Source organism: Oncorhynchus keta, chromosome 33 (assembly GCF_023373465.1).
Source record: "Oncorhynchus keta strain PuntledgeMale-10-30-2019 chromosome 33, Oket_V2, whole genome shotgun sequence".
NCBI classification, from domain to species: domain Eukaryota; kingdom Metazoa; phylum Chordata; class Actinopteri; order Salmoniformes; family Salmonidae; genus Oncorhynchus; species Oncorhynchus keta.
The window spans coordinates 17,231,971-17,254,122 of NC_068453.1; the positions used below are offsets into that span (position 1 = coordinate 17,231,971).

The 22,152-nt window shown below is 43.5% G+C and overlaps 2 protein-coding genes across 3 annotated transcripts in view; both read left to right on the plus strand.

Moving 5' to 3' along the window:
• The window catches only part of LOC118366291 (solute carrier family 41 member 2-like), a 43,755-nt gene that overhangs the window by 16,592 nt on the left and 5,011 nt on the right, over nt 1-22,152 (plus strand). The window contains exons 9-11 of one of the 2 annotated variants that reach the window (XM_035748847.2): nt 1,370-1,501; nt 1,771-1,919; nt 3,580-3,726. In XM_035748847.2, the coding sequence (XP_035604740.2) occupies nt 1,370-1,501; nt 1,771-1,919; nt 3,580-3,585 (287 nt within the window). In that variant the 3' untranslated portion in view covers nt 3,586-3,726. Of the gene's footprint in view, nt 1-1,369; nt 1,502-1,770; nt 1,920-3,579; nt 3,727-22,152 lie in introns of those variants that run through there. The other variant, XM_035748846.2, reaches the window with a different exon arrangement.
• On the plus strand, nt 6,764-8,076 carry LOC127914622 (E3 ubiquitin-protein ligase TRIM39-like). The gene has a single exon (XM_052492231.1). It carries the CDS (start codon nt 6,850-6,852, stop codon nt 7,882-7,884), a length of 1,035 nt encoding a protein of 344 aa, XP_052348191.1. The 5' UTR covers nt 6,764-6,849; the 3' UTR covers nt 7,885-8,076.

Genomic DNA, 22,152 nt, shown 5'->3' on the forward strand with positions numbered 1-22,152 from the left:
AGGGATAAGATTGTGGGGAGAGAGGCGTGAGGAGGGTGGGGAGTTCTATTTAGCCGCAACATGGAGAAGTTAAATGTCAGTGGAGAGACGGAGAGGCAGCAAAGATTGGATTAAGTGGCCATAATCTCTGGGCAGCAGAGGTGTCTGTCCTCATTTAGGCCCGCCTGATCAGGATAACAAGCACTGCAGGGGAGATAAGCCCAGCTACCCCAAAAAATGCCCCTCTCCAAAACACAACCCCAAATTCTCTTTGTCCCTTTCTGTCTGAGCGACCACAGCCTCTCTCATCTCCTTCTACTTTCTGTCATTGTTGTCTGTCTCATTGACCACAGCCTCTCTCATCTCCTCCTACTTTCTGTCAGTGTTGTCTGTCTCATTGACCACAGCCTCTCATCTCCTTCTACTTTCTGTCAGTGTTGTCTGTCTCATTGACCACAGCCTCTCTCATCTCCTTCTACTTTCTGTCAGTGTTGTCTGTCTCATTGACCACAGCCTCTCTCATCTCCTTCTACTTTCTGTCAGTGTTGTCTGTCTCATTGACCACAGCCTCTCTCATCTCCTTCTACTTTCTGTCAGTGTTGTCTGTCTCATTGACCACAGCCTCTCTCATCTCCTCCTCTACTTTCTGTCAGTGTTGCCTGTCTCATACACTATTTTGGGTTGGAGTGGTTGTCTGGTCTGCCCACCTGGAAGCTGTGAGTGTTTCTACATTTCCTGTGCTGCGTGGCTAGACTATTCTGAGTCACCTGACTGACTTTGTGTGTGGATATAAATTGCCTTGTCCTGCTGATTTCAATGTTCCTCTGCTTGGTACAAATTGCAATCTATATGAGGAAGCTGAGCAGAATTAGATGGGGCACACTGTCAGTCTTTCTCCCCCATTTCTCCTTTTTATCTCTGTCCCCCTACTTTCCCTGTCTGTCTATCCCCATCTCTCTCTCTCTGTCTCTGTGTCTCTCTCTCTCTGTGTCTGTAATATGTATTCATTATTTCTCAGACTGTGGCGATGCATCACTGCTGTCTCATGCTCCTTCTGGTTGAGAAAGTCAGGCTCACGTGTTGAGCAATGTACTGAGATGCAACACAGCCAGGCTGCATTCCAAACCAGAACTCACACCCTTCCCTCTGTCCTAATTGATCTGGAAGGACTTGATATGTGAAAGTAATATGACAGAAACTACAGTCCGTCCCTGCTCTTTGGAGGGAGAGGTTGGGTTACCTCAGATCTGTGACGGGAAGGCATCACCTGTTTTAGGGAAGGATACAAATCTGAGTCCTCGCATTTCTCTCTAACCCTCACTTCCGTTCTATACTCAGCTGCCTCCAGTCAGCTCCAGCCCTAAGCCTGCCTGTTCTGTCTGTTCTCCAGGTATTGGGGGGAACCTGGTAGCCATCCAGTCTAGCCGTATCTCCACTCACCTGCACTTCCACAGTGCTCCTGGGGAGGTACCAGAGGAAGCCAAGGGCTGCTACTACCCCTGCCGCACCTTCTGTGGCACAGGTAAAGCACCTAACCAATACTTAAACTGTGGAAATGTGATCTGTTTTAAACAGGGCATCCTGCAGGACAGACAGTTCTCCCCCTCTTCATGTCCCTCTCGCTGGGATTTTAAGACATAAATTGTAGGTGCTGCAGAAGGTCTAGCCCATAATTATCTCCCTAGTCAGTGTTTACGCTGACAGATACACAGGTTAGAAACTGTCTTAGCATCTGTTCTATTGTTAGACTCAGTTGCACAGTTCCAACTCCTCTCGTCTCCTCTCTCTCAGGAGCCAATCACCGTTCGGCCCAGGTGCTGCTCCTATTGGTGCTCCCGGGTCACCTGATCTTCCTGTACACCATCCACCTGATGAAGAGCGGCCACACCACCCTGACGCCTATCTTCATGACCGTCTACCTGGCTGCCGCCCTCTTACAGGTGTGTGTGTGTGTGTGTGTGTGTGTGTGTGTGTGTGTGTGTGTGTGTGTGTGTGTGTGTGTGTGTGTGGTAGGGGGTAGTTCCTTTGCAAACTACCCATAGTTTGCAAGTTCTTTTTCCAACTGTGACCATCATCTGAGCTTGAGAATTCTCTGGCTGACATTACTTTCTATTAAAAGCCGTTATTTTGCGGGACATTATTATTAGTGTCACTATTATTGTGACACTATCAAAAGAGAGCTTCGTTCAGAGACCCTTTTTCACTCTGCTTTCAAAACGCTTTTACACAAATGAACCACACGCATGATGAACGTGAACTTGAGATGAGTGCTCCTTACTAAGTGACATTTGAAGGGAAATCAGGTGCGGCAGATAGCCTAGCGTTTAAGAGCATTGGGCCAGTAACCGAAACGTCGCTGGTTTGAATCCCCTAGCCCGACTAGGTGAAAAACCTGTCGACGTGCCCTTGAGCAAGGTACTTAACCCTAATTGCTCCTGTAGATTTCTCTGGATAAGAGCATCTGTAAATGTAGAATGTAAATGTAGGAATGTGTGTATCCTAAGCATTCCTAGAGCTTTGATTTTATCCCTGAGGAAGTCTGACTTGTGTGTGTTTTACCACTTTGATGGCATTAGGATCGATTATGGAAGCAAAGGCTCAGAATGTGAATTGGTGCTTATACTATCAGGAATGTGTGGTATTTTCTAGGTGCACGTTTTCTCTCTGCAAACGCACACCTGGTGGATTGTTGTACACAGCAAGGCCTAACTGCCATCCTGGGAGTCTTGGTTCCATACAACTTAGCTTTGATAGTCTGGGTGTCAATGCTTACTCACTGGTCTTTATAGGAAGGAAGACATATGTTAGTTGCCATTTCTACTACATACTATGAGCAGGAGGGTATATGATAACATTATTACAGTATTAACAGATCGAGAAGAGCAGGCCGTAGTTGTTTTAGAGCAGTGGTTCCAAACCAGGGGTACTAGGACACCTGGGGATACTTGGCCTATCCACAGGGGGTGCTTGAGCATACTCCAGACACCATAGCCCTACTGGTAAAATGCACATGAGGTGCTACTTCAGTGGTACTCTGGGCAGAGCATAATTCCTTTGGTGGTACAGTAACCAGAAAGGGTTTGGAAGCACTGTTTTAGAGTGTTCAGCCGCATGTAAATATGTTCGCTCTGTACCTTTAAGAGAAGCAATAAGCAAACCATACGTTGCTGAAGTGAAAGTAAAGTGAAGAGACTTGTAATCAGGCACTGAAACCCTACTCCTCGTCAGAAGTCTTGCTACACAACTACGTTGCGTTCTGTCTGAGCGCCTTATCAATCTAGGAATCTTAATAACAGTCAACATCAAAACAGGTGAGTTTAAAAAAACATTTACCTGGACAAGTAGTAACATAAACCTCATACCGTAGCATGATCGCTTGTTAAACATGTCTGCCTTTGGTAAAGGTCTTTTTCACAATTAAGTAGTCAAACGGGCTGGTACCTTTTTTTTCTTCAAATATTTAAATACAGAAGATTGGTTAGAATTAATGTCTGGCTTGCTTGACAACTCTGAATCCATTATTGAGTTGGTTATTTTCAATATAGAGAGCCAACTGAGTCCAGGAAATGCTTTATGGTTTCACCTTTGGTCTCTGTCTAGATATGACCACCTCCAGCAGTCTCCTGTCTGAAGAGCAGTTCCTGTGCTCTATCTGTCTGGATGTGTTCACTGAGCCGGTCTCTATTCCATGTGGACACAACTTCTGCAAGGCCTGTATCAGTGGATACTGGGATACCAGTGACCTGTGCCAGTGTCCATTATGTAAGGAGATTTTCTACAGAGAACCTGAGCTTCGTGTCAACACAACGTTCAGAGAGATTGTAGAGAATTTTAAGGAGATGAGAGTCAGAGGTAAAGATGAGTCCCCTGCCAAGCCTGGAGAAGTGTCCTGTGACTTCTGCACTGAGATGAAGCTCAAGGCCCTGAAGTCCTGTCTGGTGTGTCAGACCTCTTACTGTGAGACTCACCTGGAGCCTCAGAGAGTCCCAGCCTTGAAGAGACACAAGCTGATCAACCCTGTGGAGAACCTGGAAGACAGGATGTGTAAGAAGCACGACAGACCTCTAGAGCTGTTCTGTAGAAGTGGCCAGACTTGTGTGTGTCAATTCTGTACTGAGACAGACCACAAGACTCATGACACTGTCCCTCTAGAGCACATATGTCAGAGTCAAGGCCAAGGGCCACATCCGGCCCGCGAGAAGGTTTTTTACGGCCCCTGGGATGATCTTGATTTATTATTAGAACCGCCCGCAGACCGCAGCAAGCCGGCAGCCCGCAGATCTTTTACACGCACCAATACTACATTTCCCACAATGCAACGGTGACGCACCGAGCAGTAGGCTGCTTCATTTCAATATTTATTGGCACAGCAGTTGTCAGCATCACAGTAAAATTAACTTTCAGATACCCATCAAAAATGGCAAAACGGAAGGTGGACACTGAGAACCGGGGTTTCAAACAAGGTGGGAGTCGGAGTATTTGTTCACGGAGGTAGCTGGAAAACCTGTGTGTCTTCTGTGTGGAGAAAGTGTGGCGGTACTGAAAGAGTATAATCTGAGACGACATTATGAAACGCAACACGCGGACAAAAACAAGAATATGGACATGGAACAAAGGCTACAAAAGGCAGAGGAATTAAAACGAGGCCTCAAATCTCGACAGGCTCTGTTCAAAAAGCCAAATCACAAGGCCAGGCTGCTGTCAAGGCCAGTTTTATTTTGGCAGAAGAGATCGCTAAATCAGCCCGGCCATTTACGGAGGGGGGATTTCATCAAAAACTGCATGATTAAAGTTTGTGACGAAGTTTGCCCAGAAAAAAGGCAACTCTTTTTAAATGTGAGTCTGAGCAGAAACACCATTGCCGAGAGAGTAGACCAGTTGTCCATCAATCTAAAAGAGCAGCTTGTGAAAAAGGGAAAAGATTTCATTGCATATTCCTTGGCTGTGGATGAGAGCACCGACATTTCTGACATTGCCCAGTTGTCAATTTTCATCCGCGGAGTGGACTCCAGCCTAAGCGTGACAGAGGAGTTTTTGGCTTTACGTCCTATGCATGGCACAACTACGGGGCATGATTTGTATGAAGAGGTGTCAAGATGTGTAAATGAGATGGAGCTGCCTTGGGAAAACTCGTGGGTTTGACAACCGACGGAGCACCTGCGATGTGTGGACACAGGAGCGGACTGGTGGCGAAGATACGGGAAAAGATGCAAGAGGAAAACGCGACAGGTGAGCTGACAGCTTATCATTGTATCATACACCAGGAAGCGTTGTGCGGTAAAGCCTTGAAAATGGAGCATGTAATGAGCATCATCACGCGCACAGTTAACTTTATCAGAGCCAAAGGTTTGAATCACCGCCAGTTCAAGGCATTTCTGACGGAGTTAGAAACGGAGCATGGTGATTTGCCTTATCACACAGAGGTGCGATGGCTAAGCCAGGGAAAGGTGCTTCAAAGATGTTTCGAGCTTCGTGAGGAGATTTGTCTGTTCTGGACAGCAAAGGGAAAGACACAACACAACTCCGAGACGAAATGTTTCTGTGTGAAATGGCTTTTCTGTGTGACATTACGAGTCATCTGAATGCAATGAACTTGCAGCTGCAGGGTCGGGATCGTGTCATCTCTGATATGTACAGTACAGTGAAGGCATTTAAAACCAAACTGACTCTGTGGGAGACGCAGATGCGGAAAGAAAATTTGAGCCACTTTCCCAGCTGCCAGACCATGAAAGAGAAGCTCTCTACCAGTGCGTTCCCGAGCGCACAGTTGGCTGATAAAATAGGTATGCTTGCCGCTGACTTTCGACGCCGATTTGCTGACTTTGAAGCACAAAAAGCAGGTTGGAACTGCTCGGTAACCCATTTGCTGTTGACGTGGAAAGCTCACCACCAAACCTCCAAATGGAGTTGATTGACCTCCAATGCAATGATGCACTGAGGGCAAAATATGCGGCAGTGGGTGCTGCGGAGTTCGCCCGTTTCCTCCCCGACACAATGCCCCAGCTGCGCATCCAGGCTGCTCAAACGTTGTCTATGTTTGGCAGCACATACCTGTGTGAACAACTGTTTTCTTTGATGAACTTGAACAAAACATCACACAGAAGTCGACTTACTGCTGAACACCTCCACTCAATTCTGAGGATTTCCTCAGCTCAGAGCCTTACCCCGAACATTGATGAACTTGTGGAAAAGATGGGACACCACCAAGTATCACCCTCAACCTCAAACAAGTGAACATTACTGTGCAATCACATATTTAGAGTTTTTACTCAGTTCAAGTTTAAAAGTTAAAGTTTAATATTTGTTTTCACTGCATGTTACTTCTCCTTAAACAAAGTGTTGTTTTTGATTAATAGATTTTTGCACTTTATTTTATTGTATTTCAATCCAATTATATTTTAAAATATTTCAGTTGAGTGGATGATAGAAAATTGCTATTATTGTTTTTTTCTTTGAAGTAAATTTAGCCCACTTTTGCTAAAATAGAAAATATAGGCTACTGATGGTGCCTTGAATACCGGTTTCTTTCATTTAATGTTCATGTTATGGGGATTTTTATATAAAGGAAATTTGTCTTTTGTGTCTGTTGAAAATTAAAGATTACTGACAGAGCCATAAGAAAATATTGCTTTATTTATCTGATCATATTGGAATATATTTGTTAGGTTTTCAGTAGGTTCAATTAGGTTCACTAGACTATATGCGTCATTTAAAAATTTTTCAATGAACATTCGAACAGTCCGGCCCTCGGCTTGTAGCTAAATTTTTTATTTGGCCCTCCGTCCATTTGACTTTGACACCCCTGCTCTAGAGGAAGCGTATGGAGAGAGGAAGGCTGAACTGGGGAAGACTGAGACAGAAGTGCAGCAGATGATCCAGGAGAGACTGAAGAAGGTTCAGGAGATCAAACATTCAGTAGATCTGAGTCAGAAAGATGCAGAGAGAGAGATATCAGACAGTGTACAGGTCTTTACTGCTCTGGTTCGCTCCGTTGAGAGAAGCCAGACTGAGCTCATTGAGGTGATTGAGGAGAAGCAGAAAGCAGCAGAGAGGCAGGCTGAAGGGCTCATTAAAGACCTGGAACAGGAAATCACTGATCTACAGAGGAGAAGCACTGAACTGGAGCAGCTCTCACACACTGAGGACCACCTCCACCTCCTACAGAGCTGTCCATCCCTCTGCATCCCTCCACCCACCAAGGACTGGTCTAGGATCAGTGTTCACAGTGATATGTGTGTGGGGACTGTGAGGAGAGCTGTGTCTCAAGTGGAGGAGACTATTTTAAGTGAAGTGATGATGTTGTGTGATGCTGAGTTGAAGAGGATTCAGCAGTATGCAGTGGATGTGACTCTGGACCCTGATACAGCACATCATGGTCTCATCATGTCTGAGGATGGGAAACAGGTGAAACATGGAGATACAAAACAGAATCTCCCAGACTACCCAGAGAGGTTCAATTATTTTGTCTGTGTATTGGGAAAGGAGGACTTGTCCTCAGGGAGATTCTACTATGAGGTGATGGTTAAGGGAAAGACTAAGTGGGTTTTAGGAGTGGCCAGAGAGTCCCTTAACAGGAAGGGGAATATCACAGTGAGCGCTGAGAATGGATGCTGGACTCTGTGCCTGAGGAATGGAGAATACAGCGTTCGTGCTAAAGCCAGTGTCCTGCTTTCCCTGAGAGAGAAGCCCCAGAAGGTGGGGGTGTTTGTGGATTATGAGGAGGGTCAGGTCTCCTTTTATGATGTGGAGGCCAGGTCTCATATCTACTCTTTCACTGGCTGCACCTTCACTGAGAAACTATATCCATTCTTCAATCCATGTCTTAATGATGGTGGTACAAACTCTGCCCCTCTGATCATCTCTCCTGTCAATGACAGACTGAGTTTATCCTTAAAGAATAGTTGATGGGCATTCTTTGGAGACTGCGGTGCCATATGAACGTCACAAATGATTGTCTATGTCCTTAAACTCCTTAATGATATCTCGTCTCTCTCATTGTTATGAAAAATCAAAGCAGTAAACATATCCCCACTCCTAAAAAGTTGTAATAAATAATTCCCTAATAAAATGCTTATAGAAAAGGGTTTCTAGGGTTTCCCCCCCATATTTACATGTAATGCCATAGCCTCCCTCTTTCACAGGGGACAATGAGGAATTCTCTCTTTCTCTCAATGATATTTATATGAATCCTTTAGTAGCTTGAAACAGGGGAACTTGATTCTTGGTCTGGGGTTGTGGTCTCTGATTGTGCTAGTGGTAAGTCCTCGCATTGCTTTGTATGTCTTTACTGCTTGTGTCAGAGATGCCTTTGTGCAAAAGGGAGAGGTTTGCCCTGGTAGTCCTGGGTGGGGACTTGAAAGAAGGTGCATAGGCATGCTTCCCAAAGGAGGGTGTTGCAACTATACACCTAATTTTCAAACGTTGCTATGGGCACAGCCTAACAATGGAAGTGAAGGCTTCGACTTCTGCTTTACTTCCCACCTCGGTGGGTGACAAACTTGCCAGAGTCAATTATTTTAAGGAGTCAATTTAGAGCATAAAACTAAAGTAGGCCTGAACAATTATAAGTGTTATGTGATATTTATTTAATTCACGTTCGCTAACATTAGCTAGGCCTACTAGTTTGGTTGTAGTAACGTTAGTTGTGCCTGAGTTAAGGGCCATCAACTAAGCCAATAATGACAACTATAGACTAATTTACAGTGCATTCGGAAAGTATTCAGACCCCTTGACTTTTTCCATATTTTCTACGTTACAGCCTTATTCCTAAATCGATTTTTTTTTTTAAATTCCCCTCAATCTACACACAATACCCCATACATTTTGCACATTTATTACAAATACAAAACTGATATAACTTTTATGTAAGTATTCAGACCCTTTACTCAGTACTTTGTTGAAGCACCTTTTGCAGCGATAACAGCCTTGAGTCTTTGGTATGACGCCACAAGCTTGGCACATCTGTATTTGGGGAGTTTCTCCCATTCTTCTCTGCAGATCCTCTCAATCTCTGTCAGGTTGGATGGGGAGTGTCGCTGCACAGCTGCACAGGGTTCAAGTCCAGGCTCTGGAGCAGGTTTTCATCAAGGAGCTCTCTGTACTTTGTTCCGTTCATCTTTCCCTCAATCCTAACTAATCTCCCAGTCCCTGCCGCTGATGCTGCCACCACCATGCTTCACCGTAGGGATGGTGCCAGGTTTCCTCCAGACGTGACCCTTGGCATTCAGGCCAAAGAGTTCAATTTTGGTTTCATCAGACCAGAGAATCTTGTTTCTCATGGTCGGAGAGTCTTTAGGTGTCTTTTAGCAAACTCCAAGTGGGCTGTCATGTGCCTTTTACTGAGGAGTAGCTTCCGCCTGGCCACTCTACCATAAAGGCCTGATTGGTGGAGTGCTGCAGAGATGGTTGTCCTTCTGGAAGGTTCTCCCATCTCCCCAGAGGAACTCTGGTACTCTGTCAGTGAGACCCTCAGGCCCTTCTCTACCGATTGCTCAGTTTGGCCGGGAGGCCAGCTCTAAGAAGAGTCTTAGTGGTTCCAAACTTCTTCCATTTAAGAATGATGGAGGCCACTGTTCTTGTGGCCCTTCAATTCAGCAGACATTTTATGGTACCCTTCCCGAGATCTGTGCCTTGACACAGTCCTGTCTCGGAGCTCTACGGACAATTCCTTGGACCTCATGTCTTTTGTTTTTGCTCTGACATGCATTGTCAACTCTGGGAATTTATAGAAAGGTGTGTGCCTTTCCAAATCATGTCCAATCAATTGAATTTACCACAGGTGGACTCAAATTGTAGAAACATCTCAAGGAGGATTAATAGAAACATGATGCACCTGAGCTCAATAGTAAAGGGTCTGAATAATTTTTTACATTTTTTATTTATTTTTATTTAACTAGGTTAGGAACAAATTCTTATTTACAATGACGGCCTACCGGGGAACAGTGGGTTAACTGCCTTGTTCGGGGGCAGAACGACAGATTTTTACCTCGTCAGCTCTGGGATTAGATCTTGCAACGCTCTAGTCCAACGCTCTAACCACTAGTCTACCTGCCACTCCAAATACACCCTGAAAGCACCGAATGGACTTGAATACTTATGTAAATAAGGTATTACTGTTTTTTATTTGTAATTGATTTGCTCAAATTTTTAAACCTGTTTTTGCTGTGTCATTATGGGGTATTGTGTGTATATTGCTGAGGAAATTGTTTATTTTAATCCATTTTAGAATAAGTCTAGAGTAACAATGTGGAAAACGTCACGGGGTCTGAATACTTTCCGAATGCACTGTATAAAACGCTGGTGAGCATCCACACTCGAGGAAAGTTTATCGTTCTACAGTCCTACACCTGTCAATCAACAGATCAATGCATCCTACTGCATGCTGCATATTAATAAGGTGGTAACACAAGCCCATTCGGTGCTTTCAGGGTGTGTTCATTGTCATAGTGACAACTGCAAATAATGTCAATGTACATGTAGGCCTAATAACAAAAAGTATATGCAGTTCCTTCAGAAAGTATTTTTCACCATGGCTTTTCTACATTTTGTGTTACAGACGGAATTTAAAATGGATTACATGTAGATGTTGTGTCACTGGCCTACACACAGCACCCCATAATGTCAAATTGGAATTCAAATTCTTGTCCAAAATAAGTTCAGGAGTAAAAATGTGCTTATCAAATCGCATAATAAGTTGCATGGATTTGATGTTCAATAATAGTGGTTAACATTTTAAAAAATGTAGTCACTACCCCGTCTCTGTACCCCACGCATATAATTAGCATTATGGTTCCTCAATCGAGTAGTTAATTTCAAAATGCAGATTCAACCACAAAGACCAGGAACGTTTTTCAATGCTTCACAATGAAGGGCACCTGTTGGTAGAAGAAAAAAAGAAGCAGATACTGATTTCCTTTCAGCATGGTGAAGTTATTAGTTAGGATTTGGATGGAGTATCACTACACCAGGTCACACTACCAGTGGTGTGTACTCATGTACACCAAGGGAAGCCAGGCTTCCCCAAAAAATGTACCAATAAAAATAACACAATTTATTGTCTCTCTGTGTTGAATTCATAATTAATAAATTCATACATTGTGCCCCTGGCCTGCGAGGATGGAAGTTTGATATATATAAGTCGTAAGTTTACATACACTTTGGTTGGAGTCATTAAAACTCATTTTTCAACCACTCCACAAATTTCTTGTTAACAAACTGTAGATTTGGCAAGTCGGTTAGGACATCTACTTTGTGCATGACACAAGTCATTTTTCAACAATTGTTTGCAGACAGATTATTTCATGTATAATTCACTGTATCACAATTCCAGTGGGTCAGAAGTTTACATACACTAATTTGACTTTGCCTTTTAAACAGCTTGGAAAATTCCAGAAAATGATGTCATGGCTTTAGAAGCTTCTGATAGGCTAATTGACATCATTTGAGTCAATTTGAGGTGTACCTTTGGATGTATTTCAAGGCCTACCTTCAAACTCAGTGCCTCTTTGCTTGACATCATGGGAAAATCAAAAGAAATCAGCCAGGACCTCAGAAAATAAAATAATTGTTCACCTCCACAAGTCTGGTTCACCCTTGGGAGCAATTTCCAAATGCCTGAAGGTACCACGTTCATCAATAAACAATAGTTCATCACAAACAATAGTACGCAAGTATAAACACCATGGGACCACACAGCCATCATACTGCCCATGAAGGAGACGCGTTCTGTCTCCTAGGGATGAACGTACTTTGATGCGAAAAGTGCAAATCAATCCCAGAACAACAGCAAAGGGCCTTGTGAAGATTCTGGAGGAAACAGGTATGAAAGTATCTATATCCACAGTAAAACTAGTCCTATATCGACAACAAGGAAGAAGCCACTGCTCCAAAACTGCCATAAAAAAGCCAGACTACGGTTTGCAACTGCACATGGGGACAAAGATCATACTTTTTGGAGAAATGTCCTCTGGTCTGAAGAAACAAAAATAGAACTGTTTGACCATAATGACCATCGTTATGTTTGGAGGAAAAAGGGGGAGGCTTGCAAGCCTTAGAACACCATCCCTGCCGTGAAGCATGGGCGTGGCAGCATCATGTTGTGGGGTTGCTTTGCTGCAGGAGGGACTGGTGCACTTCACAAAATAGATGGCATCATGAGGCAGGAAAATTAAGTGGATATATTTAAGCAACATTTCAAGACATCAGTCAGGAAGTTAAAGCTTGGTCGCAAATGGGTCTTCCAAATGGACAATGACCCTAAGCATACTTCCAAAGTTGTGCAAAATCACAAAGCCCTGACCTCAATTCCGTAGAAAATTTGTGTGCAGAACTGAAAAAGTGTGTGCGAGCAAAGAGGCCTACAAACCTGTCTCCGTTACACCAGTTATGTCAGGAGGAATGGGCTAAAATTCACACCAAACTTATTGTGGGAAGCTTGTGCAATGCTACCAAATACTAACTGAGTGTATGTGAACTTCTGACCCACTGGGAATGTGATGAAAGACATAAAAGCTGAAATAAATGATTCTCTCTACTATTATTTTGACATTTCACATTCTTAAAATAAAGTGGTGATCCTAACTGACCTAAGATGGGGAATTTTTACAAGGATTAAATGTCAGGAATTGTGAAACTGAGTTTAAATGTATTTGGCTGAGGTGTATGTAAACTTCCGACTTCACATGGACATACAGAAATCAGAACCATGGACAGACGCATCATATTTAGCCACACCATGGACAGCCACTTCCAGCTTCGTTGGGCTAAATTGTTTTTGTTGTATTTCATTTGTCATCGTTTCTAATTTTAGCTTCTCATTTTAAAAATGAATCTCTCCAGAAATGTCTCTCACTGTTGCCGCCTGTTGTAGACCCCCCCCTCAGCTCCCAGCTGTGACCTGGACACCATATGTGAATTGATTGCCTCCATCTATCTTCAGACTTCATTCTGTTAGGTGACCTAAACTCCCCGGCCATCCTACAATCTAAGCTATATGCCCTCAATCTCACACAAATGATCAAGGAACCCACCAGGTACAACCCTAATTCCGTAAACATGGACTCCCTCAGATCTTATCCTGACCAACTTGCCCTCCAAATACACCTCTGCTGTTTTCAATCAGGATCTCAGCAATCACTGCCTCATTGCCTGCAACCGTTATGGGTCCGCGGTCAAACGACCACCCCTCATCACTGTCAAACGCCGGCCTTTCTAATCGACCAGGCCCGGGTATCCTGGAAGGATATTGACCTCATTCCGGTCAGTAGAGGATGCCTGGTTGTTCTTTTAAAAGTGTTTTCTTCAACATCTTAAATAAGCATGCCCCTGTCAAAAAAATGTAGAACTAAGAACAGATACAGCCCTTTACTGCACTAGCATCGAATAGTCCCCGTGATATGCAACTTTTCGGGGAAGTCAGGAACCAATACACACAGTCAGTTACGAAAGCAAAGGCTAGCTTTTCAAACAGAAATGTGCACCCTGTAACTCTAACTCCAAAAAGTATTGGGACACTAAAGTCCATAGAGAAATAAGAGCACCTCCTCCCAGCTGCCCACTGCACTGAGGCTAGGAAACACTTTCACTACCGATAAATTCACGACAATCGAGAATTTCAATAAGCATTTCTCTCCATGCTTTCCTCCTGGCTACCCCAACCCCGGCCAACAGCTCCGCACCCCCCGCAGCTACTTGCCCAAGCCTCCCCGCTTCTCCTTCACCGAAATCTAGATGGCAGATGTTCTGAAAGAGCTGCAAAACCTGGACCTGTACAAATCAGCTGGGCTAGAAAATCTGGACCATCTCTTTTTAAAATGATCCGCCGCCATTATTGCAACCCCTATTACTAGTCTGTTCAACGTCCCTTTCGTATCTTCCGAGATTCCTAAAGATTGGAAAGCTGCCGCGGTTATCCCCCTCTTCAAAGGGGGTGACACTCTAGACCCAAACTGTTAGACCTACAGTGGGGCAAAAAAGTATTTAGTCAGCCACCAATTGTGCAAGTTTTCCCACTTAAAAAGATGAGAGACCTGTAATTTTCATCATAGGTACACTTAAACTATGACAGACAAAATTAGAGAAAAAAAATCCAGAAATCACATTGTAGGATTTTTAATTAATTTATATGCAAATTATGGTGGAAAATAAGTATTTGGTCACCTACAAACAAGCAAGATTTCTGGCTCTCACAGACCTGTAACTTCTTTTAAGAGACTCCTCTGTCCTCCACTCGTTACCTGTATTAATGGCACCTGTTTGAACTTGTTATCAGTATAAAAGACACCTGTCCACAACCTCAAACAATCACACTCCAAACTCCACTATGGCCAAGACCAAAGAGCTGTCAAAGGACACCAGAAACAAAATTGTAGACCTGCACCAGGCTGGGAAGACTGAATCTGCAATAGGTAAGCAGCTTGGTTTGAAGAAATCAACTGTGGGAGCAATTATTAGTAAATGGAAGACATACAAGACCACTGATAATCTCCCTCGATCTGGGGCTCCACGCAAGATCTCACCCTGTGGTGTCAAAATGATCACAAGAACGGTGAGCAAAAATCCCAGAACCACACGGTGGGACCTAGTGAATGACCTGCAGAGAGCTGGGACCAAAGTAACAAAGCCTACCATCAGTAACACACTACGCCGCCAGGGACTCAAATCCTGCAGTGCCAGACGTGTCACCCTGCTTAAGCCAGTACATGTCCAGGCCCGTCTGAAGTTTGCTAGAGAGCATTTGGATGATCCAGAAGAAGATTGGGAGAATGTCAGATGAAACCAAAATATAACTTTTTGGTAAAAACTCAACTTGTCGTGTTTGGAGGACAAAGAATGCTGAGTTGCATCCAAAGAACACCATACCTACTGTGAAGCATGGGGATGGAAACATCATGCTTTGGGGCTTTTTTTCTGAAAAGGGACCAGGACGACTGATCCGTGTAAATGAAAGAATGAATGGGGCCATGTATCGTGAGATTTTGAGTGAAAACCTCCTTCCATCAGCAAGGGCATTGAAGATAAAACGTGGCTGGGTCTTTCAGCATGACAATGATCCCAAACATACCTTCCAGACAACGAGGGAGTGGCCTAGCCAGTCTCCAGATCTCAACCCCATAGAAAATCTTTGGAGGGAGTTGAAAGTCCGTGTTGCCCAGCAACAGCCCCAAACATCACTGCTCTAGAGGAGATCTGCATGGAGTAATGGGCCAAAATACCAGCAACAGTGTGTGAAAACCTTGTGAAGACTTACAGAAAACGTTTGACCTCTGTCATTGCCAACAAAGGGTATATAACAAAGTATTGAGAAACTTTTGTTATTGACCAAATACTTATTTTCCACCATAATTTGCAAATAAATTCATAACAAATCCTACAATGTGATTTTCTGGGAAGAAAAATCTCATTTTGTCTGTCATAGTTGAAGTGTACCTATGATGAAAATTACAGGCCTCATCTTTTTAAGTGGGAGAACTTGCACAATTGGTGGCTGACTAAATACTTTTTTGCCCCACTGTATCCTGCCCTGCCTTTCTAAAGTCTTCGAAAGCCAAGTTAACAAACAGATCACTGACCATTTCAAATCCCACCGTATTCTTATCGGCAGACTCAGCAGCCTTAGTTTCTCAAATAACTGCCTCGCCTTGATCACCAACTACTTCTCAGACAGAGTTCAGTGTGTCAAATCGGAGGGCTTGTTGTCTGGACCTCTGGCAGTCTCTATGGGGGTACCACAGGGTTCAATTCTCGGGCTGACTCTTTTTTTCTGAATATATCAATGATGTCGCTCTTGCTGCGCATGATTCCTTGATCCACCTCTACGCCGACGACACCATTCTGTATACATCTGGCCCTTCTTTGGACACTGTGTTAACAAACCTCCAAACGAGCTTCAATGCCATACAACACTCCTTCCATGGCCCCCAACTGGTCTTAAACGCGAGTAAAACTAAATGCATGCTCTTCAACCGATCGCTGCCCGCACGCCAGATTAGCATCACTACTCTGGACAGTTCTGACTTAGAATATGTGGACAACTACAAATACCTAGGAGTCTGGCTAGACTGTAAACTCTCCTTACAGACTCATATTAAGCATCTCCAATCCAAAATTAAATCTAGAATCGGCTTCCTATTTTGCAACAAAGCCTCCTTCACTCATGCTGCCTAACACCCTTGTAAAGCTGACTATCCTACCGATCCTCAACTTCGACGATGTCATTTACAAAATAGCCTCCAACACTCTACTCAGCAAACTGGATGCAGTCTATCACAGTGCCATCTGTTTTGTCACCAAAGCCCCATATACCACCCAGAACTGCAACCTTGTATGCTCTCGTCGGTTGGCCCTCGCTACATATTCATCGCCATACCCACTGGCTCCAGGTCATCTATAAGTCTTTGCTAGATAAAGCTCCAACCTTATCTCAGCTCACTGGTCACCATAACAACACCCACCCGTAGCACGCACTCCAGCAGGTATATCTTCACTGGTCGTCCCCAAAGCCAACACCTCAATTGGCCGCCTTTCCTTCCAGTTCTCTGTTGCCGATGACTGGAACGAATTGCAAAAATCACTGAAGTTGGAGACTTATATCTCCCCCACTAACGTCAAGCATCAGCTATCTGAGCAGCTTAACGATCGCTGCAGCTGTACACAGCCAATCTGTAAATAGCCCATCTAACTACCTACCTCATTCCCATATTGTTTTTATTTACTTTCTTTTGCACATCAGTATTTCTACTTGCAAATCATCTTCTGCACATCTATCACTCCAGTGTTAACTTGCTAAATTGTAATTACTTCGCTACTATGGCCTATTTATTGCCTTACCTCCTTATGCCATTTGCACACACTGTATATAGATTTTTCTATTGTGTTATTGACTGTACTTTTGTTTATCCCATGTGTAACTCTGTTGTTTTTTGTCGCACTGCTTTGCTTTATCTTGGCCAGGTCGCAGTTGTAAATGAGAACTTATTCTCAACTGGCCTACCTGGTTAAATTAAGGTTAAATTTAAAAACTCATTGTATTACACTAATCATAGGTTATTTGTAACTCTCTGGTTCTAAATCAATAGTTTAGTGGTGTGAAAATATTGGAAAGATTAACTTGCTTGTGCAATGCTGTAGGTCATGTAACTAACTGTTTGTTATATGAAATTTGCTTTTTGGAATTCACCGTACAGAGATTGCTCTCTGGTTTATGATGAAGTAAAGGTGTGGTTGAATTTATTCTGCCACTGTGTCTTCTTATTGTCTCAGCCTTAGGCCTATATATCACGGTGGCAAGGGATGTGAACTAACAGGTTATAGTGCAAACAACGCAATTATTGCAACACAAAGGTTGTAATATGGCTTTTTTTATGGCTTGGCTTCCCCAGGGATTTTACCCACGCACCGCTACTGGTCATTACAAAGATACAGGCATCCTGTCTAACTCAGTTGCCGAAGAGGAAGAAAACTGCTCAGGGATTTCACCATCAGACCAATGGTGGTTATAAAACAGTTCGAGTTTAGTGTTTCTGATATGAGAGAACTGAGGATGGATCAACAACATCAAAGTTACTCAAAAATACTAACCTAAATGACAGAGTGAAAAGGAAGCCTGTACAGAATAAAAATATTCCAAAACATAAATCCTGTTTGCAATTAGGCACTAAAGTAAAACTGCAAAAAATGTGGCAAAGAAATTACATTTTTGTACTGAATACAAAGTGTTTTGTTTGGGGCTAATACAACACATCACTGAGTACCACTTTTAATATTTTCAAGCATGGTGGTGGCTGCATCATGTTATGGGTATGCTTGTCATCGGCAAGAACTATGGAGTGTTTTAGTTTTAAAAAAGAAATGGAATTTAGCTATAAGCACAGAGAAATTAACCTTTTCAGCAGAACAATAACCTAAATCACAAGGCCAAATCTACACGGGTTGCTCAGCAAGCTGACATTGAATGTTCTTGAGTGGCTTAGTCACAGTTTTGACTTAAATTGGCTTAAATCTATGGTAATACTTAAATGGCTGTCTAGCAATGATCAACAATCAACTTGACAGAGCTTGAAGAAATGTACAAAGAATAATGGTCAAATATTGTACAATCCAGTTGGCAAAGCTCTTGGAGACTTACCCATAGACTCACAGCTGTGATCGCCACCGAAGGTGCTTCTACAAAGTATTTACTCGGGTGTGAATTCTCATGTAAATGAGATATGTATTTCATTTCTTTTTAATTAGCTACATTTTCTAAAAACATGTTTTCACTTTGACATTATGGGGTATTGTGTGTAGATGGGTGAGAGAAATATTTAATCCATTTTAATTCAGGTTGTGTAACAACAAAATGTGGAATAAGTCAAGGGGTTTGAATACTTTCTCAAGGCACTGTAATCTGTGAAAGCTTGCTTGCTTGCCAGTCCAGGCTACTTCCAGACACAAGACCTTGTTAGACCGTTTTCAAGCTATCTAAAACGGTGAGTGTCTAGCTGTGTACTGTTTCGGCAGTGTGAAAGTACAAACACTTCCCACGTTTGAACACACACGCAAACACAAACATATACACAAGAGACACCCAAAGCACGCCTCTAAAACACATCTTGTTCAGTCGCTATTTCTAATGAGGATAATTGAAAGGCTAAATGGTTGTGTGGCTCAGCTGGTAGAGCATGATGTTTGCAACCCCAGGGTTGTGGGTTCAATTTCCACTGGGGACCAGTACAAAAATGTCTCTCTGGGTAAGAGCATCTGCTAAATGACTCAAATGTAAATCAGGATGTTCAGCCCCCTTTGACCTCTGACTCAGCTCATCAGATTGTCTTACATTACATGAAACTAAATAAAATGTCTTCGTCACTGAAGCTCCTTTCAAACATGCCCTAACAATCACCCCTCTTTCAAAGTCACTGAGATCTCCTCTTCTAGCCATGGTAGCCAAAATAATGTGCAACTGGGCCTGACCAGCATTTTTATACGTGACCCTATGCAGATGTGATGTGTGGAAGCACCTGCTTCCAATATACTTTGTATCCCTCATTTACTCAAGTGTTTCCTTTTATTTTGGCAGTTACCTGTATGTTCCTTTTGAGAGCAGCCATAAGCAGACAGGCAGGCAAAGAGGGGGCTGTTGACGTTACTATGCTGAAGTAAAAGTAAAGTGGAGATGCTTCTATATCAGACACGAAACTAAACTTCCCGGTTCTTCAGAAATCTCTACTACGCAGTGTCTTTTATTCCTGTGGTTCTCTAATTAATCTAAGGGCAATAAGAACGGAGTCCACATCAACAGACACACTCTGTTTACCAGGACAAGATCAAGTGAACTTTGCTGTGAACATGGCTTCTCCTGTTTTATTTTTATATTTTGAACACGTGTATTTGGTTTAACTTCGAGAGGACCTTTTTAGAGGATCAGTTGATATTTCTCCCATATTTCCACCTGGATGTGTTCACTGAGCCGGTCTCTATTCCATGTGGACACAACTTCTGCAAGGCCTGTATCAGAGGATGCTGGGATACCAGTGACCTGTACCAGTTTATGTAAGGATAAGTTCTATAGAGAACCTGAGCTTTGTGTCAACACAACGTTCAGAGAGATTGTAGAGAATTTTAAGAAGATGAGAGTCGGAGGTAAAGATGAGTCCCCTGCCAAGCCTGGAGAAGTGTCCTGTGACTTCTGCACTGAGATGAAACTCAAGGTCCTGAAGTCCTGTCTGGTGTGTCAGACCTCTTACTGTGAGACTCACCTGGAGCCTCATCAGAGAGTCCCAGCCTTGGAGACACAAGCTGATCAACCCTGTGGAGAACCTGGAAGACAGGATGTGTAAGAAGCACAGGAGACTCCTGGAGAACTGTGTTTGTGTCTTGTGCTTGAATACAGACCACATGACTCATGACACTGTCCCTCTAGAGGAAGAGTATGGAGAGAAGATTGCTGAACTTGGGAAGACTGAGGCAGAAGTTCAGCAGATGATCCAGGAGAGACTGAAGAAGGTTCAGGAGATCAAACATTCAGTAGATCTGAGTCAGAAAGATGCAGAGAGAGAGATATCAGACAGTGTACAGGTCTTCACTGCTCTGGTTCGCTCCGTTGAGAGAAGCCAGACTGAGCTCATTGAGGTGATTGAGGAGAAGCTGAAAGCAGCAGAGAGGCAGGCTGAAGGGCTCATTAAAGACCTGGAACAGGAAATGACTGAGCTAAAGAGGAGAAGCACTGAACTGGAGCAGCTCTCACACACTGAGGATCACCTCCACCTCCTACAGAACTTACCATCCCTCTGTACCCCTCCAACCACCAAGGACTGGTCTAGGATCAGTGATCTGTGTGTGAAGACTGTAAGGAGAGCTGAGAATTGCTGTCCCTCTAATCATCACCCCTGTCAATCACCCAACATGATTTTTAATGGCACAACTAAGTGTCAGTCTTGAGCAGACGGTAGTCTGTAAATGACTATTTTAAAGGATATCTGGTAATATCTCTCTGTCACATGAACAGGTTGTTTCAATTCATCTTAAATAAAGTAGGATTTATTGTATTTACATGTGATGCACTTATCCCCCTCTCCATGCCTGCTATAAAGTAAAGAATACCTTGTTTGTCTGAGAACATGTATCCCTGCAGTCCAACAGAGAGGACAGTGGTATCTTTCAACTAAACTGCTGGTCCTAAATTGCTTCAATGTTTCTGTGGTTATGTAAATAGACGTTTTGCCCTATGCTTGTGAGCAACCCCAGTGTGCAGCGCCTGTTCAGGCTGTTCTCTCTCTCTGAGGAGTGGAAAGTTACCTGTGCTGTGTTTGCTCAGGGTGTTATCTCCGAGTCAGCAGTCACTCACTCACTCACTCACTCACTCACTCACTCACTCACTCACTCACTCATATCCTCAGCTGCTGCACTCGACTCTGCCCTCTACTAAGAACGGTGTGTTCTCTCTGAGAATTCAACCTCTCTCCCTCTACTTTAGAGAATCCCCTTTGCTTTCCCACACTTTCCTTGGTAGGATTCTTTGAATTGGGGCTTCAATGGTTTCAGAGATAGCGTCATGCAATTCCGGCTGTGCCTTTCCCACCTCTCAAGTCTGACATGGACACTACAGAGAGGCCCATCCAGGATCATCAATGTCTTCCACAATTAGTTAGATCGAAGTAGATAGCTAGTGTGAAGGAACATTTTGTTCTCTGAACAGAGCCTTGAATTGTACATCTTGTCTCATACAATCATTGGTTCCTGTAGGTGCTGGGTAGAGATATGAGGGGGAGACGGTCATGACCCCCTCCTTAGACCTTTTGGCAGAACGCCCAGAATATGTTCTATAAGTAAAGATGGGAGACGTTGCCAGACACATGCAGCAACCAAACATTAATTATGAATAACTAATAAGCTAAATCATGCAAATATACAGTGCATTTGGTAAGTATTCAGACCCCTTGACTTTTTCCACATTTTGTTTCCTCATCCATCTACACACAATATCCCATAATGACAAAGCAAAAACAGGTTTTTAGAAATGTTTGCAAATGTATAAAAAAATTACAAAAATTATATTACATTTGCATAAGTAGTTAGACCCTTTACTCACAACTTTGTTGAAGCATCTTTGGCAGTGATTACAGCTTCTCCCATTATTCTCTGCAGATCCTCTCAAGCTCTGTCAGGTTGGATGGGGAGCGTCGCTGCACAGCTATTTTCAGGTCTCTTCAGATATGTTCAAGTCCGGGGCTCTGGTTGGGTTCAAGTCCGGGGCTCTAGCTGGGTCACTCAAGGACATTCAGAGACTTGTCCCAAAGCCACTCCTGTGTTGTCTTGGCTGTGTGCATAGGTTCGTTGTCCTGTTAGAAGGGAAACCATCACCCCAGTCTGGTCCGGAGCGCTCTGGGGCAGGTTTTCATCAAGCATCTTTCTGTACTTTGCTCCGTTCATCTTTCCCTCGATCCTGACTTTTCTTCCAGTCCCTGCCGCTGAAAAACATCCTTACAGCATGATGCTGATCTCGGTGGATCCACATTCCTTTGATTTAAGAATGATGGAGGGCATTGTGTTCTTGGGAACCTTCAATGCTGCAGACTGTTTTTGGTACCCTTCCCCAGAACTGTGCCTCGACACAATCCCGTACGGTGCTCTTCGGACAATTCCTTCGACCTCGTGGCTTGTTTTTCTTCCTCTGACATGCACTGTTAGCTGTGG